The sequence below is a fragment of the Oncorhynchus gorbuscha genome, linkage group LG08 (assembly GCF_021184085.1).
Source record: "Oncorhynchus gorbuscha isolate QuinsamMale2020 ecotype Even-year linkage group LG08, OgorEven_v1.0, whole genome shotgun sequence".
Taxonomy (NCBI): Eukaryota; Metazoa; Chordata; class Actinopteri; order Salmoniformes; family Salmonidae; genus Oncorhynchus; species Oncorhynchus gorbuscha.
In genome coordinates this window covers 33,495,478-33,512,712 of record NC_060180.1, presented here as the reverse complement: position 1 = coordinate 33,512,712, position 17,235 = coordinate 33,495,478, and the positions used below count along the sequence as shown (strand labels likewise).

Below are 17,235 nucleotides of genomic sequence, written 5' to 3'. Positions count from 1 at the left end.
TTTGAACTTGAACAGTTAGTTTTTGTTTGTTTGTTTATAAGTCTAGTCTGTCTGGTGGACGGTGCCTTCGTTCTGGGTAGCGCCTCAGATTGTCTGGAGGCTCCTGAACATCCTCAGTGTGTGCTTGTTCCATTATAGCGTCTGCTATAGCAGCACCTTCATCAACACGTTCCCTTCTTTCAGCCTGGGGTCTCTCTACTGCCCCACCGTCCTCTACAGTTCCTTGTGTGTCACTCTCGGGAGCTCTCTGTGCCTGTTCTCTCTCGATTGTTGTGCTGTTTTCCGTGGAATGCATTTGGTTAATGTGACGCCGCCACATTATGTCTGGGCTCACTTGAACCTGGTAAGTTCTGGGTCCCGTTTGTGTGTGTACGGTCCCTCTTGTCCATTTCCCTCCTCTTCTGTAGTCTCGCACCATCACTTCCTGTCCTGTTTGGAGATGGCGCTCCCGGCCACCGGAGAGCATCTTGGCTTGTTTGTTCAGCACTTCATTACGCCTGTTTGGCTTCATGATGTCCAGCTGTGTGCGGAGAGGCCTCCCGAACATCAGTGCGGCTGGGCTTTCATTTGTTGTGGCATGTGGGGTGTTTCGGTAGGAGGCCAGGAACTTGGCCAGTTTTGTTTGCAAAGTCCCTTCGTCTCGTTTTGCTGCACGGAATCCTTGCTTTAGAGTTTGCACAAAGCGTTCTGCCAGCCCATTGGTGGCAGGGTGGTACGGAGCTGAAGTTGAGTGTTTGATTCCATTTACTGACATGAATCTTGTAAACTCGTCACTTACAAAAGCTTGCGCGTTGTCACTTACCAGCTGCAGTGGCAAACCGAAGCGTGCAAACGTTGTTCTGAGACACTCTATCGTCTGAGCTGAGGTGGAGGAGTCAGTGCAAAACACCTCTGGCCATTTGGAATGGGCATCCACTATAACCAGAAACATGTGCTTTTCAAAAGGACCAGCGTAGTCCACATGAATTCTCTGCCATGGCTCTGCGGGCCATTCCCATGGGTGGACTGGGACAGGAGCAGGCATGTGAAGGGTTTCCAAACATCCACTACAGTTCTTTGCCATATTTTCTATCTGTTGGTCCAGACCTGGCCACCAGAAGTGGCTCCTTGCGAGCAGCTTCATTTTGACAATTCCAACATGACCTTCATGTAGTTGCTGCAAGACTCGATGTTGGCATTTCTGGGGTATCATGACTCTCATTCCCCACATCAAACATCCCTGGTACGTTGTAATTTCGTTTCTCCGCTGGAAATACGGAGTCAGCTCCTTTCTGCCAGTAGCTGGCCATCCTGACATGGTGTAGGTGTACACTTTTGACAAGGTCACATCTTTCCTTGTCTCATGTTTGATAACTGTGCTTGTGACCGGTAGTGCCTCGAGTTGAGCGGTATGGAACATGTCCACTGCATCCACCCTCCTTGCCTTTCTCTTGTACATGGCAGTCTGGATAATCCATTTGCATTTGTGTGGAGGGATGACGGCTTAAACTCAATGTCATACATATGACTGGCAAGGAACAGGGCATATCGCTGTAACCTGGCTGCTGTCATTGCCGGAATGCCTTTCTTTGGACTGAAAATGGAAAGCAACGGCTGGTGATCTGTAACCAGTGTGAAACGCTTGCCATATAGGTATGCGTGGAATTTCTTGACGCCCCACACTAGTGCCAGTGCTTCTTTGTCGATTTGTGAGTAGTTTTTCTCTGCATCATTCAATGTTCGTGACGCAAATGCAACTGGCCTCTCTGACCCATCTTTCAGTGTGTGTGAAAGGACTGCCCCTAATCCATAAGGGGACGCATCACAAGCCATTTCAGGGTCGTAATGCATCAGGACCTGTTCAGATGTTATGAGCCGTTTTGCCTCCAGAAATGCATTTTCACATTGCTCTGTCCACCTCCATGTCCTATTCTTTTCCAGGAGCTGATTTAGAGGCTGGAGTACTGCTGAAAGGTTTGGGAGGAATCTTCTGTAGTAATTGATCAGTCCCGTGAAAGACCTCACTTCTGTGATATTTTGTGGTCGTGGTGCCTGTACCACTGCCTCGATTTTGTCCTGTGTTTTGTGCAATCCATTACAGTCAATCTCATGTCCACAGAAGACAATCTTGTCTTTGAAGAACTCACACTTCTTTAAGTTTGCCTGTAGACCATACTCTTTCAGTCTTTTCAGGACCTCTTCCAGGTTAGCCAGGAGCTCTTTGTCGGTGCGTCCTGTTATGATCATGTCATCCAGGATACACTGGGTTCCTGGGATTCCTTGCAAAATCTGGTCAATAGTTCGTTGCCAAATGGCTGGGGCTGATGCAATGCCAAACACCAGGCGGTTATACCTGTATAGCCCTTTGTGTGTGTTTATTGTCAGGTACTGTTTGGAACTCTCTTCAACCGGTAGCTGCAGGTAAGCCTGTTTCAGATCGATTTTACTGAAGTGTTTCCCACCAGCTAGTGCAGCAAAGATGTCATCCAGGCGTGGTAGGGGGTATTGGTCTACATGCAACATTGGATTCACAGTTACCTTGAAGTCCCCACACATTCTAACAGACCCGTCTTTCTTCACAATAGGAACTATGGGTGTGGCCCATTCGCTTCTGTCCACTTTCGTCAGGATCCCTGTATCCTGCAAGCGATCGATTTCCGCTTCCACTTTTGGTCTCAGGGAGTATGGAACAGATCTGGCTTTGCAGAATTTTGGGGTTGCATCATCTCTTAGTACAAGTTTTGCTGTGAAGCCTTTTACTGTTCCCATCTGATCACTGAAAACTGTATTGTATTTATTCCGCAAGTGTTCCAGTGTTTGGTCTGTGCCTTTCTCTTTGGACTGGAACGTGTGGAGCATTTTCAAGTCACACCAATTCAGCTTTATTTTTGAAAGCCATTCCCTGCCAAATAATGGGGGGCCAGTTCCAGGCACCACATACAGCTGTAACTGCTGTGTTTGCCCCCCATAATGCACTCTGACCTGCAACGCCCCCATTGGGCTCAATCTCTCTCCTGAGTATGTCTTCAGCAACACATTTGTGTTCTTCAGCTTGATAGCCTTAAAGTGCTCATTGTAGACAGTAGTGGAAATAATAGACACTGCAGATCCTGTGTCCAGCTCCATTTTGAGGGGTTTGCCTTCGATATCTGGTGTCACCCATATTATGCTACTGCTGGGAGAAGTCACTGTGTTTAACTCCATTGTACCAATTAACCGTTCATCTGAATCACTGCCACTGTTCTCTGCTAGTGCATTCACAGACCCTTTCATTTTCTCAGTTTTCCTGTTGTGACTGAATTTGGCTTTGCATGCTCTTTGAATGTGCCCCCTTCTACTGCATTTGTGACAAATTTCGTCTTTGAAACGGCAGTCCTCTGCTCTGTGACCATCTCCGTCACACCTGTTGCATTTTTCGGCCACACGGGGGCGTTGTCGACTGCGTGAAAACTTGTGCAGGGAAATTTGTGACAGGTCGGTACTTCTTTTACCTTGCAACTCAAAAGTATCTTTAGTCGCGATTTCCATAGCCACAGCAATTTCAACAGCCTTTGCAAACGTGAGCTCTGATTCTGTGAGCAAACGTTTTTGAATGTGTTCATGTTTCAGTCCACAAACAAATCTATCCCTTAATGTGTCATTTAGGTTCTCTCCCAACTGGCAATGTTCAGACAGTTTCTTCAACACTGCTACATATGTACTAACACCCTCCCCCTCATTCTGATCTCTCTTGTGGAAACGAAAACGTTCCGCGATGAGGAGTGGTTTAGGTGATAGGTGATTTTGCAATATCTCCACAATCTCTGTGAATGTTTTATTTGAGGGCTTCAGAGGGGCAGTCAGATCTCTTAGCAAACTGTATGTTTTTGGGCCAATTAAACTCAACGCTGGCACTCTCTTGTTATCAGCAATGTCGTTTGCAATGAAGTACTGTTCCAGTCGTTCAATGTAAGTTGCCCAGTTTTCTTGCGTGTCATCAAACACATCTATTTTCCCGATGCTAGCCATTCTCTTTACCTCCGGCTCCACGGGTCTTTGATCTGCCGCCTCGTTCTCGTCAGCTCTCCACTCGTCCTCACTGCTTGCTAGCTGTTGTGCTAAAGAGTCAAAATCTTCCTCTCTTCCTACGAACTCCATCTGTATTCGTGATGCACACTGCAGGTAATCATCCTCGTCGCCATTGTAGTGTCTTAACACTTAGTACTTATTTATGTAATAAGAAAGACTCTGAATACAAGCAATTGAACTGGAGCTTCACATTTACTCAAAGAGGTTAGTGCCAGAATAACATAGAACAATACTGCGCATGACCAAGGGCGCTTCATCCTTAAAGGGGACATCAGTAATTAACAGAACATAACAGTGGGCATACCCAGGATTTACAGGCAGGACGTTTGATCTACACAGGGAGGGAAAACTTACGGAGTTATGATGGAGAGGGCAAGCGTCTTTGAGTTGGTGAATTCGAAACGGATAAGGGTCTTGTAGCTCCCTTCAGTAACCACGAGCACAACCGTTCCTTGATTTTAACTGGGCGGCTTTATTCTGTAGTTTCAGTGAGAATTATCCCCTTCCGTGAGAACTATAAAGTAAATGAAAAATACAGTTAAGCACACTCTTACAACCTTATCTTACGAGTGACTTATTAGCTTGGTATAACTCTGAAGTGCTTACATACATAACAGTTTAACCGGTGTTATAACGGGTTCAGATTAAACACATGAATAAAGGAAAAAATACCTCATTGGCTGCTTATTACAGAAGGGAGGAAATCAAACTTCACACTTATTATTCCTGGCATGAATTCACACTTCATCCTAACATACACTCTTCAACCTTTATGAACTACACCCGATGACATGAAAACTTAGTTAACGCAGCGCAGGATTGCCTTCCCTCCAAAAGTGTGTTGCTACAATAAGGATCCCCGTTACAACAGTATTAGCTACATAGTTCCGCTTGTATTATCATTTCCCCCGCACAGCGGACACATAAACAATTCAAACAAAAGACAACAACATAACCTGTAAGTCTAACTGTCAGTTACAGGTCGGGGCTAACAGGACCCTTTATCTGTAAGAAATAGTAAACATTTTGGAATGTGTTAAAATGTAGGTACTAAATCTTTTGAATTAAATCACTGGTTTTAAAAATGTATCTCACGCTTTATAGATAGGGGCAGAGGTAATTTCATATATCGGGTTAGGGGGTTTATTAACTTTATGTAAAACAATATTCACTCAAACAACACCGCTTAGAGCAGCTTGGAGATTATTAGCCATGTAAGTGGGGAGCAAAAGAGCGGATTTAACCAACTCTGTACAAACCCCGACAAGGGGTATGATAACTCTGACGCGTACGTCTAATGATTATTGTAGATGTTTACAACTGAGGGAGTTGACAGTAGGTCAATGAGATGTATAAAGGCAAATTGACATAACGGACCTCAAAAGACCAACAGCCTACTTAATAATATAGAATGCAGAGGTGTGTAATGAACATGTAACCATTATAAAACCCCCCTAGTTAGGGACAGAACGTGGAGCATATACTTTAATACAGTTACCACAGCTTTAGCGCAAACCCACAGCCCCGAATATTTAGCTGCCAGGACAGATTAAAAAAAGAGATGTGAATAAGTGAATCCCTCCTAATAGATATTTCTGAAGGCTACTGGACATAGGTGTCACGCCTTGGTCATTGTATCTTGTGTTTTGTTAGTTGTTTGGGTAGGCCAGGGTGTGACATGGGTTTATATGTTGTATTTCGTATTGAGGTTTGTATTAATTGGGAGTGTGTATTATTAGGGGTGTGTCTAGTTAGGCTTGGCTGCCTGAGGCGATTCCTAATGGGAGTCAGCTGATTCTAGTTGTCTCGGATTGGGAACCGTATTTAGGTAGCTTGAGTGCGCGTTGTATTTCGTGGGTGATTGTACCTGTCTTTGTGTTAGTCACCAGATAGGCTGTATTAGTTTCACTCGTTTGTTGTTTTGTATTTTCAATTATTTCATGTACTGCTTTATCTTTATTAAAGGTCATGAGTAACCTACACGCTGCATTTCGGTCTGCCTCTCTTCTAACAGCAGACGAAGATCATTACAGAATCACCCACCACGATTCACAGACCGAGCAGCGTGTGAACTGGCAGGATCTGAAGGTGGACGTTATGGACAACAGAAGCAAGGATTATACGACGTGGGAAGAAATCGACAGGTGGGCAGCCGACCCAGGGCGAGTGCAGGAGCCCGCCTGGGATTCCCTGCAGCAATGCGAAGAGGGCTATACACTATGGAATCGAGAAGGAAAGCATTGCTATACAGAGCGAAAACTGAAGGTAACAGGGGAAAGCGCAGAGAGAGAGTGGCTGAGTCAGGAAACAGACCTGAGCCTACTCTCCCTGTTAATCGTGAAGAGCAGTTGCAATGGGAGAGAATGCATCATTTGGAGATTTGGACATGGGAGGAGGAATTAGACGGTCAAGGACCCTGGGAGCAGCCGGGAGAATATCGCCGTCCCAAGGAGGAAATAGAGGCAGCTAAAGCGGAGAGGCGTATGTATGAGGAGGCAGCACGACGACGCGGTTGGAAACCGGAAAAACAGCCCCAAAAAATTATTGGGGGGGAGCTAGAAGGGAGAATAGTTATGCCAGGTAGGAAACCTGCACATACTCCCTGTGCTCACCGTTGGGCTAGAGAGACCGGGCAGGCACCGTGTTATGCTATGAAGCGCACGGTGTTTCCAGTGCAGGTGCAGAGCCAGCTGCGACTCATACCAGCCCTTCCTATTGGCCGGGCTAGAGTGGGCATCGAGCCAGGTAAGCTTGGGCAGGCTCGGTGCTCAAGAGCTCCAGTGCGCCTGCACGGTCTGGTCTATCCAGAGCCACCTCTACACACCAGTCCTCCGGTAGCAGCTCCCCGCACCAGGCTTCCTGTGCGTGTCCTCACGCCAGTACCACCAGTTCCAGCACCACGCACCAGGCCCCCAGTGCGCCTCGCCTGTTCAGCGCAGCCAGTGCTTTTCTCCTCTCCGGCGCTGCCGGAGTCTCCAGCCTGTTTAGCAGAGCCAGAGCCTTTCTCCTCTCCGGCGCTGCCGTAGTCTCCTGTCTGTCCAGCGCCACCAGTGCTACCAGTCGGCCCAGCGCGTCCAGTGCGCATCGCCTGTTCAGCACAGCCAGTGCTTTTCTCCCCTCCTGTGCTATCGGAGTCTCCAGCCTGTTTAGCAGAGCCAGAGCCTTTCTCCTCTCCGGCGCTGCCGGAGTCTCCTGTCTGTCCAGCGCCACCAGTGCTACCAGTCGGCCCAGCGCGTCCAGTGCGCCTCGCCTGTTCAGCGCAGCCAGAGCTTTTCTCCTCTCCTGCACTGTTGGAGTCTCCCGCCTGTTCAGCTCAGCCAGAGCCTTTCTCCTCTCCTCTGCTGCCGGAGTCTCCTGTCGGCCCAGCGTCACCAGTCTGCCAGGATCCACCAGAAGTGCCAGTCTGCCAGGATCCGCCAGAAGTGCCAGTCTGCCAAGATCTTCTAGATCGGCCAGACAACCTTAATCATCCAGGTCCACCAGCCAGCCAGGATTTACCGGAGCCTACTACCTGCCTGAGCTTCCTCTCAGTACTGAGCTTCCTCTCAGTACTAGGCTCCCTCTCTGTACTGGGCTCCCTTTCAGTACCGAGCTTCCCCTTCTGTACCGGGCTTCCCCTCTGTCCCGGGCTGCCCCTCTGACCCGGGCTGCCCCGCTGTCCTGAGTTGCCCCTCTATCCTGAGTTGCCTCTCTATCCTGAGTTGCCCCTCTGTCCTGAGTTGCCCCTCTGTCCTGAGTTGCCCCTCTGTCCTGAGTTGCCCCTCTGTCCCGAGCTGCCCCTCTGTCCTGAGCTGCCCCTCGGTCCCGAGCTGCCCCTCGGTCCCGAGCTGCCCCTCGGTCCCGAGCTGCCCCTCAGTTATGTGGGGATTAGGGTGAGGACTATTAGGCCATGGTCGGCGGAGAAGGTGGATTATCCTAGGACGCGAAGGGGAGGAACTAGGACATTAATGGAGTGGGGTCCACGTCCCGAGCCAGAACCGCCACCATGGACAGACGCCCACCCGGACCCTCCCTATGCTCTTGAGGTGCGTCCCGGAGTCCGCACCTTAGGGGGGGGGTTCTGTTACGCCTTGGTCATTGTATCTTGTGTTTTGTTAGTTGTTTGGGTAAGCCAGGGTGTGACATGGGTTTATATGTTGTATTTCGTATTGGGTTTGTATTAATTGGGAGTGTGTATTATTAGGGGTGTGTCTAGTTAGGCTTGGCTGCCTGAGGCGATTCCTAATGGGAGTCAGCTGATTCTAGTTGTCTCGGATTGGGAACCGTATTTAGGTAGCTTGAGTGCGCGTTGTATTTCGTGGGTGATTGTACCTGTCTTTGTGTTAGTCACCAGATAGGCTGTATTAGTTTCACTCGTTTGTTGTTTTGTATTTTCAATTATTTCATGTACCGCTTTATCTTTATTAAAGGTCATGAGTAACCTACACGCTGCATTTCGGTCTGCCTCTCTTCTAACAGCAGACGAAGATCATTACAATAGGGGGTTGGGAAGCGACTGTTAGACGTAGATTCTCAGAAGCAATTTATAGTCTTTCCTACAATGGTATGTTATAACGTTTTTAATAATGTACAACTGTAGGTCTCCAATGTTTTTACATAAAAACACTAATGATGCATGTTTAAATAGTAGTACAATTTGGTAATTAATTCGAACATGTCTTTAAAAAGTTAGTACTATATATTTTGGTCTTAAATCAATGGTTTTAAAACAATATCTCACCCTTTAACGAAGGGAAAATGTCCTTTCCAGCCATCAACCCGGTCTGTCACGAAGAAAAAAAGGCAGAAAATCCGGGTGCGTGCGTGAGTGTGCGTGTGACGGTGCAGCAGGAGTGTGTGTGTGTGTTTGTTTCAAAAACAAAGGGTGTGGGTGTGTGTTCAACCAGGGGGTCCCAGAACTCTTATCTGTAGAGAATCGTTTGAAACCAAGGTGTGCACTATTATGCATAAGGCATGTCGAGATATCAGCCGAACAGCGGGGGTTAAACATAGATATCTCTAATCTGCGGCCCCCACACACCCCGTTTGCAGACAGAATGTAACGACATCCCCTCCTGTTGTTTGAATTCACAGCCTGTGTTCTCTAAACCAAATATCCTGTATGCAACACCTTGTATATCTCCCGAAACTCATTCCGGACTTTCGATAGTTAGGAACAGAAAGTGGAGCATATACTTTAACACTATGTTACCACAGCTTTAGCGCAAACCCACAGCCCCGAATATTTAGCTGCCAGGACAGATTAAAAAAGAGATGTGAATAAGTGAATCCCGCCTAATAGATATTTCTGAAGGCTACTGGACATAGGTGATTGGGAAGCGACTGTTAGACGTAGATTCTCAGAAGCAATTTATAGTCTTTCCTACAATGGTACATATAAACATATTTAACACGTATTGCAGGTTACCGAAGCATCCTGTTGTACTATGAATCCCCACTCATCCCTGTTATATATTGATGTGTTGGCTCTCTATGTATGTTCATGTTTATAATCCACATAGTGGGAATATTGTTTTCCATAAACGGAACGATAGAGAGAGAGAGGGATAAAGAGCGAGAAAGAAACCTAATACGACCAGCAGGGGGAAACGAAGAGAAGAGAAAGCACAGGGACAAGACATGACAATACAATACATGACAGTTTCACTGTAGATCTGTTTAAGACCTCCTAGAAACACCTAATTTCACCCCACAGCATTAATTAATAAACTGTGTAGAAGCTGTTTAGCCATAAGTAAAGGCCTTTCATAAAGCAGCTGTCATGATAAACCTGAATCTGAAAGTACCTTTAGGATCTTTTCTTTGGGGTTCTAATCTCCCCGTGTGTACATGCCCTGAAAATCCTTAGGCTGGAGCCATCTGGAAGCTCTGTGCCTGTACATATAAAGAGAACTAAATAGGAAACTAGGCTGAGAAACATTATTTAGATGGCTATTTAATTGTTGTTTAAAGCCTGAAATGGACACAATTCCAAGGGACCTTGTTTCTAACACACACACACACACACACACACACACACACACACACACACACACACACACACACACACACACACACACACACACACACACACACACACACACACACACACACACACACACACACACACACACACACACACACATTTTCAGGTCTTAAAGATGGCTTGTTCTGGACATTTATAATGCCTATGCCCCAGATCCATAACCCAGGACATTCCTGCTTCATAGATAACAACCATAAGGGAGATAAAACTGGGGGGGTGGGGGGGGCATGGGCCCCAAAAGTTCAAACACCCTCTAACACATGACCACATGAACAGGGGGGACGGGGCGGGGGCACATAATTTAAACATGCACGCGTCATCATGACGTAGGGGGTAGTCCGGGGTATACCCCATGGCCATTAGATCCTGGCGTCCACAGACTTGTTCTTCCAACGCATATCCTGGCAGCCTTGAAGCACTCAGGGCACGTTCCATTTGACACAAAGCTAGCCTTATTTTAAGCCATTCTCGCATCCTTAGCGCTGGAGAAAAAGGCTCGGGTTCTGCACGATAAAAGGGTTGGGACACGCTGTCTGTGAATATCTTAACCGTAGATTCCTCCGGGTTGAATATGTACGAAATATGGCCCTCGCTTGTACACAGACATCCGTTAAAACATTCGGGAGCCTCTACCAAAATATCCTCCAAGCTTTTGGCGTTGGGTTCGTGACATGAGCTACAGAGCACTCCGGGAATTCCCCTTGTAGACATATTTTAGATGTTTAATATTCAGGTCTTAAAAAATGGCTTGTTCTGGACATTTATAATGCTGAGGCCCCAGCGTTATCTATAGCCCCAGACATTCCTGCTTCATAGATAACAACCATAAGGGAGATAAAACTGGGGGGTGGAGGGGGGGCATGGGCCACAAAATAACACACACCCTCTTAACACATGACCACACGAACAGGGGGGGGCGGGGCGGGGGCACATATTCAGTACACGTCAGCAGGTCATAAGGTCAGCAATCAATCATTTTTGACACATGCCGTATCCTATTACTCTCTATCATATTTGTAATAGAGAAATATTTTTCATAAATGCCTTATTTTGGAAATTTGACTTTATGCAATGAATATCTGTAAAATTTGGTTTAGTCCTCGCTGATTTTTCAAGAAGCAGTTTCTGTAGTATAGTGTTTATCACATTCGCTTCACACGTGAAAGGTCCCCGGTTCGAAACCGGGCGGAAACAGTGATCCTTTATTCATGGAATAATTAATGTATTTGTAAAAGAGAATTATTTTTCATAAATGCCTTACTTTGGAAATTTGACTTTATGCAATGAATATCTGTCAAATTTGTTTTACTAATTGATGACAATTCAAGCAGCAGTTTCTGTAGTGTTGTGGTTTGCACGTTCAGTTAAAATGCTGAAGGTCCCTGGTTCGAAACTGGGCATAAACAACGGTAATTGACACATGCAAAAGTTATCATATTTGTAATAGAGAAATATCTTTCATAAATGACATATTTGACTACATGCAATGAATATCTGTCAAATTTGTTTGACTAATTGATGACAATTCAAGCACCAGTTTCTGTAGTGTCGTGGTTTGCACTGTAACTTAAAATGCTAAAGCTCCCTGGTTTAAAACTGCGCAGAAACAGAGGAAATTGACACATGCCAAAGTTATCGTATTTGTAATAGAGAAATATTTTTCATAAATGACATAAAAATGACCAATTGTGATGTTTATGGGACATATTGGAGTGCCAACAAAGAAGCTCGTCAAAGGTAATGCATGTTTTATATTTTATTTCAGCGTTTTGTGTAGCGCCGGCTACGCTAATTCTTTTGTTTACATCTCGTTCAGGTGGTTCGGGGGGGGTGCATGCTATCAGATAATAGCTTCTCATGCTTTCGCCAAAAAGCATTTTTAAAATCTGACATGTTGACTGGATTCACATCGAGTGTAGCTTTAATTGAGTACCCTACATGTGTGATTTAATGAAAGTTTGAGTTTTATCGAGTACTATTTGAATTTGGCGCTATGCATTTCCCCAGGCTATTGGCCACAAGAGACGCTAGCGTCTCCATATCCCTAAGAGGTTTTCACTTCTTGGATATAGGGGGTGATTGAATAGTATCTGCTGTTGGCTTGTGTGAATGTATGTAGGTGTTATGCAACATAGCTGACTTGAAACATTGTTAACAGTTTTAGGGCCATGGGCCTTTCTCATGATGGAAAAATACAGAATAACATAAAAACGGACACATACAGAACGTAGTGTAGCAAACCACAGACTGTTTTTGTTAGAACTCAAACTTAACAATAACAGAAACCAGATATATGATAACGGTATCTAGGGAATGAGCACATAGATACTCCACACAGCAACATTTACATCTATCAACTGGAGCGCCCGGGGGCTGGTACCAGCTCGTACGACAACAATCAACGATAGGCTGGGTGAGTCTAAACCACGCCCAGTCTCTACTCTAACAGGCCAGCTCGGAAGCAGGAACTTTTTCTGTCAGAGTATATTTATAAAGCTTTGTCAAGAACAAGTCAGTTCTCTGTTTGCACTGCGAGGTGGGACAGAGAGCCCATATAAGAAAATTGCATTTACCACTTATTGAATAGCTAATAAAAAATACATAGTATACAATCGGTGACTCATTGTCATATTTATCCTGATACCAGATTCGAATTGACGTGACTCTAACACAACGCAAGAATTATGGGTTCGATTCCAGGAAGCACCCATACGTAAAATGTATACGTGCCTGGCCATTGCTTTGTCCCACAACGAGCTGTTGTTTATACAGACGACTCGTTGCAGAAGCTTCCGTACGTCGTCTTGCGTCCTTGATCAACCAACACAAACGAAAATAACGTTTCCACTTAACAGCGGCATATTCAGGTTCTCTAGGAACAATACTTTGCGGGACGAAGCAAGCATGATCGTATCTAAGTCGCTTTGGGTAAAAGTTATTGCGAAATGGCTTATATACAGAACCAGTGCAGTATTAAGGTATCTTTACTTTTACTCAAGTTAAAGTCACCCAGTAAAATACTAGAGTAATAGTCTAAAAGTATTTGGTTTTAAATATACTTAAGTATCAAAAATGTAATTGGATAAAATATACTTATAAACCTATAAATCATTTCCAATTTCTTATATTAATGAGCAAACCAGAAGGCACCATATTCTTGTTTTTTTCCTTTTATGGATAGCCAGGGGATCCAACACTGACGTAATTTACAAATTAAGCAGATATAGATTAGAATGTTAGATTAGAACATTGTGCAAGGTTATTGTCCATTGTGCCAATGAAGCTGTTCTTATGCTACACCCTCGGGAGTGTGGTGTCAGGAAAAATAACCTCACGCTCAACAAAACAAAGGAGATGATGGTGGACTTCAGGAAACAGCAGGGAGGGAGCATCCCCCCTATCCACATCAACAGGACAGTAGTGGAGAAGTGGAAAGTTTTAAGTTCCTCGGCATACACATCACTGACAAATTGAAATCAAATCAAATGTATTTATATAGTCCTTTGTACATCAGCTGATATCTCAAAGTGCTGTACAGAAACCCAGCCTAAAACCCCTGCATTGCAGGTGTTGAAGCACGTTGGCTAGGAAAAACTCTATAGAAAGGCCAAAAGCTAGGAAGAAACAGAGAGGAACCAGGCTATGAAGGGTGGCCAGTCATCTTCTGGCTGTGCCAGGTGGAGATTATAATAGAACATGGCCAAGATGTTCAAATGTTCATAAATGACCAGCATGGTCAAATAATCGCTCTGGGACAGGTAGCACGTCTGGTGAACAGGTCGGGATTCCATAGCCGCAGGCAGAACAGTTGAAACTGGAGCAGCAGCACAGCCAGGTGGACTGGGGACAGCAAGGAGTCATCATGCCAGGTAGTCCTGAGGCATGGTCCTAGGGCTCAGGTCCTCTGAGAGAGAGAAAGAAAGAGAGAATTAGAGAGAGCATACTTACATTCACACAGGACACTGGATAAGACAGGAGAAGTACTCGAGATATAACAAACTGACCCTAGTCCCCTGACACAAACTACTGCAGCATAAATACTGGAGGCTGAGACAGGAGGGGTCAGGAGACACTGTGGCCCCATCCGATGATACCCCCGGACAGGGCCAAACAGGAAGGAAATGGTCCACCCACACAGACCGCATGGTGAAGGAGGAACAACAGCGCCTCTTCAACCTCAGGAGGCTGAAGAAATTTGGCTTGTCACCAAAAAAGGTCACAAGATTTTACAGATGCACAATCAAGAGCATCCTGTCAGGCTGTATCACCGCCTGGTACAGCAACTGCACAACACATCACCGGGGGAAAACTACCTGCCCTCCAGGACATTTACACCACCTGATGTCACAGGCAAAAAATACCATCAAGGACAACAACCACCCGAGCCACTGCCTGTTCACCCTGCTATCATCCAGAAGGCGAGGTTAGTATAGGTGCATCAAAGCTGGGACCAAGAGACTGAAAAACAGCTTCTGTCTCAAGGCCATCAGACTGTTAACCAGCCATAACTAACATTGAGTGGCTGCTGCCAACATACTTACTCAATCTCTTAGCCACTTTAATAATTAAAAATGGGATGTGATAAATGCACCACTAGTCACTTTAAACAATGCCACTTTATATAATGTTTACATACCCTACATTACTCATCTCATATGTATATTGTCACGGTCGTCGTCCTCTTCATCTGAAGAGAGGCGAGAAGGATCGGAGGACCAAAATGCGGCGTGGTATGTGTTCATGATGAATATTTAATTAAAGAAAGTACTGAACACTGAACACAAAGAACAATAAAGACCGTGAAGCTATAAATGAGAACTGTGCTGACATAAGCAACTAACATAGACAATCACCCACCAACAAACAGTGCAACCCAGGCTACCTAAGTATGATTCTCAATCAGAGACAACTAATGACACCTGCCTCTGATTGAGAACCATACTAGGCCGAAACATACAAATCCCCAAATCATAGAAAAACAAACAGACTGCCCACCCCAACTCATGCCCTGACCATACTAAATAAATACAAAACAAAGGAAATAAAGGTCAGAAAGTGACATATTTTTTATTTATTTTACTAGGCAAGTCAGTTAAGAACAAATTCTTATTTACAATGACAGCCTAGGAACAGTGTACCTTGTCAGGTCGGGGATTTGAACTTGCAACCTTTCAGTTACTAGTCCAATGCTATAACCACTAGGCTACCCTGCCACCCCTATACTGTACTCTATACCATCTACTGCATCTTGCCTATGCCGTTTGGCCATCGCTCATCCATATATTTATATGTACATATTCTTATTAATTCCTTTACACTTGTGTGTGTATAAGGTAGTTGTTGTGAAATTGCATTTCGCTACACTCGCATTCACATCTGCTAACCATGTGTATGTGATTTGATTGAATGTTTTCCCCATAAAACCTACCACTGCTTTGAGTTCTAATTTGATTAGTATTGGTTTATGCTGTGTTAAAATTTGTGTTTAAGCAAAACTCTGGTTGTAAACGGACTGCAGTAGCTATGTTTTTGGTATCGCTCTTGTCATACTGCGTGTCATTCCTCAAATGTCTGGATTTGGCATACATTTTGGACCTCCACAAAACTGACACACTAAATCAACAAACTGTTTTTGTACATATTCAAGTAGCGATTCATAACATACAAATACAATCAGTACATGGCTTTCCATTAATTTCTTAAAATCATTGGAAATGAAATGAAATTCAACTATGGTATAATCCCACTGAATCATGAATAAGCCTCATTCAGATGATGGAAATGCATCGCGACAACATCAGCTAGACCAGCACAACAAAATTGAATAAGATATAGCCATGTTTGAACTAGCAACAAATCCGAAATGTATTGACTAGCTTGACAGCCAGCTAAAGTTAGCTAAAAGCTCTAACTATATTGAGTAAATTCAATTTGACGAAGCATTACTAAAATGTCAGAGAAGAAAAAAGGAAAGGTCACAGAAAGCGAAGAGGAAGGGAATTTGCAAGTATCCTACATTTTCCCAAATGGTGACAGATATGAAGGAGAGTGCTGCGGGTCCACAGAGGGAGTCGTGGTGAGGCGTGGTATGGGCAAACACACCTCAGCCAGTGGTGTCACCTACACTGGAGAGTGGCATGATGACAAGGTGAATGGCAGAGGGACTCTGGAGCATCCCTCTGGGGCCCTGTATGAAGGGGACTTCAAAGACAACATTTATCATGGCACAGGGACATACAGCTTCTCTGACGGGACCAAATACTGCGGCAGCTTCAGCAAGAACAGGTTGGAGGGTGACGGGGAGTTCATCGACTCTCAGGGACTTGTTTGGATTGGAGGCTTCCACAACAAGGCAGCTCCTGGATTAAAACTTAAACTCAGCATGTAACCCATGACATAATGTGAGATAACATAACTTTAATTCCTCTTACATTTATGAACATTTATTGAATATAGATTTAAAAAGGAAAAAAAATATATATATATATTCAAAAGAACAAAATTAGACTCCAGTAAGAAATTTTAAAGGCACCAAATGAAATGAAACACACAATGTCCATGTTCTTCCCATAACACTCCTGCAGTGACACCTGGTCTCTTTTACTTGTAGGAAAGACAGCGTATGACAGTGTGGTGCACACACCTCATGGCACCGTGCAATGAATGAGTCATTGCTTTGAGTCACACAGCCAAGAGTCCTCTTTGGAGGTGCTGAAACACAGTCTGTCTGTGTGTGTGTGGCTGTGTAAGCCTCAGTTAACCAACAGTGTTAAGCTAAAACTGTTTCTACTACAGTTTATTTGGAATCTTTTAACTCTTCATAAACAGCGTACAAATCTAGATCGGTGGAGGAATCCATCAATGTTCTGTTTCTTGAACGCCAACAAGAATGTACGTAGAATGTATGCACACATGACTGTAAGTCGCTTTGGATAAAAGCGTCTGCTAAATGGCATATATTATTATTATATATTTAGATGATTCTATATGGTCCTTTACACACCAACTCCATGGGAAAATTGGATCCTGGCCAAAGGCACAAGTTCATTCAAAAAGTGTGAGACATCTAAGGATGAGTTTTTGACAATATTAATGTCAACTGCCATATGTTGATGTACATGTCCAACTGGTTTCCTCCTATTTTCAGACTACTGATGCCAGAC

The 17,235-nt window shown here is 44.7% G+C and overlaps 1 protein-coding gene, 1 non-coding gene and 1 pseudogene across 2 annotated transcripts; 2 read left to right on the top strand and 1 right to left on the bottom strand.

Annotated features, from left to right (window-relative positions):
- Positions 1 to 2,872, bottom strand: LOC124040833 (annotated as a pseudogene).
- Positions 2,873 to 11,193: 8,321 nt separating this feature from the next.
- On the top strand, positions 11,194 to 11,266 carry trnav-cac. Its single transcript has one exon. It is a non-coding gene; the product is annotated as a tRNA-Val (tRNA).
- A 4,626-nt stretch (positions 11,267 to 15,892) lies between these two features.
- Positions 15,893 to 16,683, top strand: LOC124041510 (MORN repeat-containing protein 2-like). Its single transcript, XM_046359186.1, has one exon. The coding sequence runs from the start codon at positions 16,023 to 16,025 to the stop codon at positions 16,458 to 16,460; it is 438 nt and encodes a 145-aa protein (XP_046215142.1). The 5' UTR covers positions 15,893 to 16,022; the 3' UTR covers positions 16,461 to 16,683.
- The last annotated feature ends 552 nt before the right edge of the window (positions 16,684 to 17,235 follow it).

Coding starts and splice junctions, on each gene's coding strand:
- LOC124041510 (XM_046359186.1), top strand. CDS start 16,023: ATGTCAGAGAAGAAAAAAGGAAAGGTCACAGAAAGCGAAGAGGAAGGG.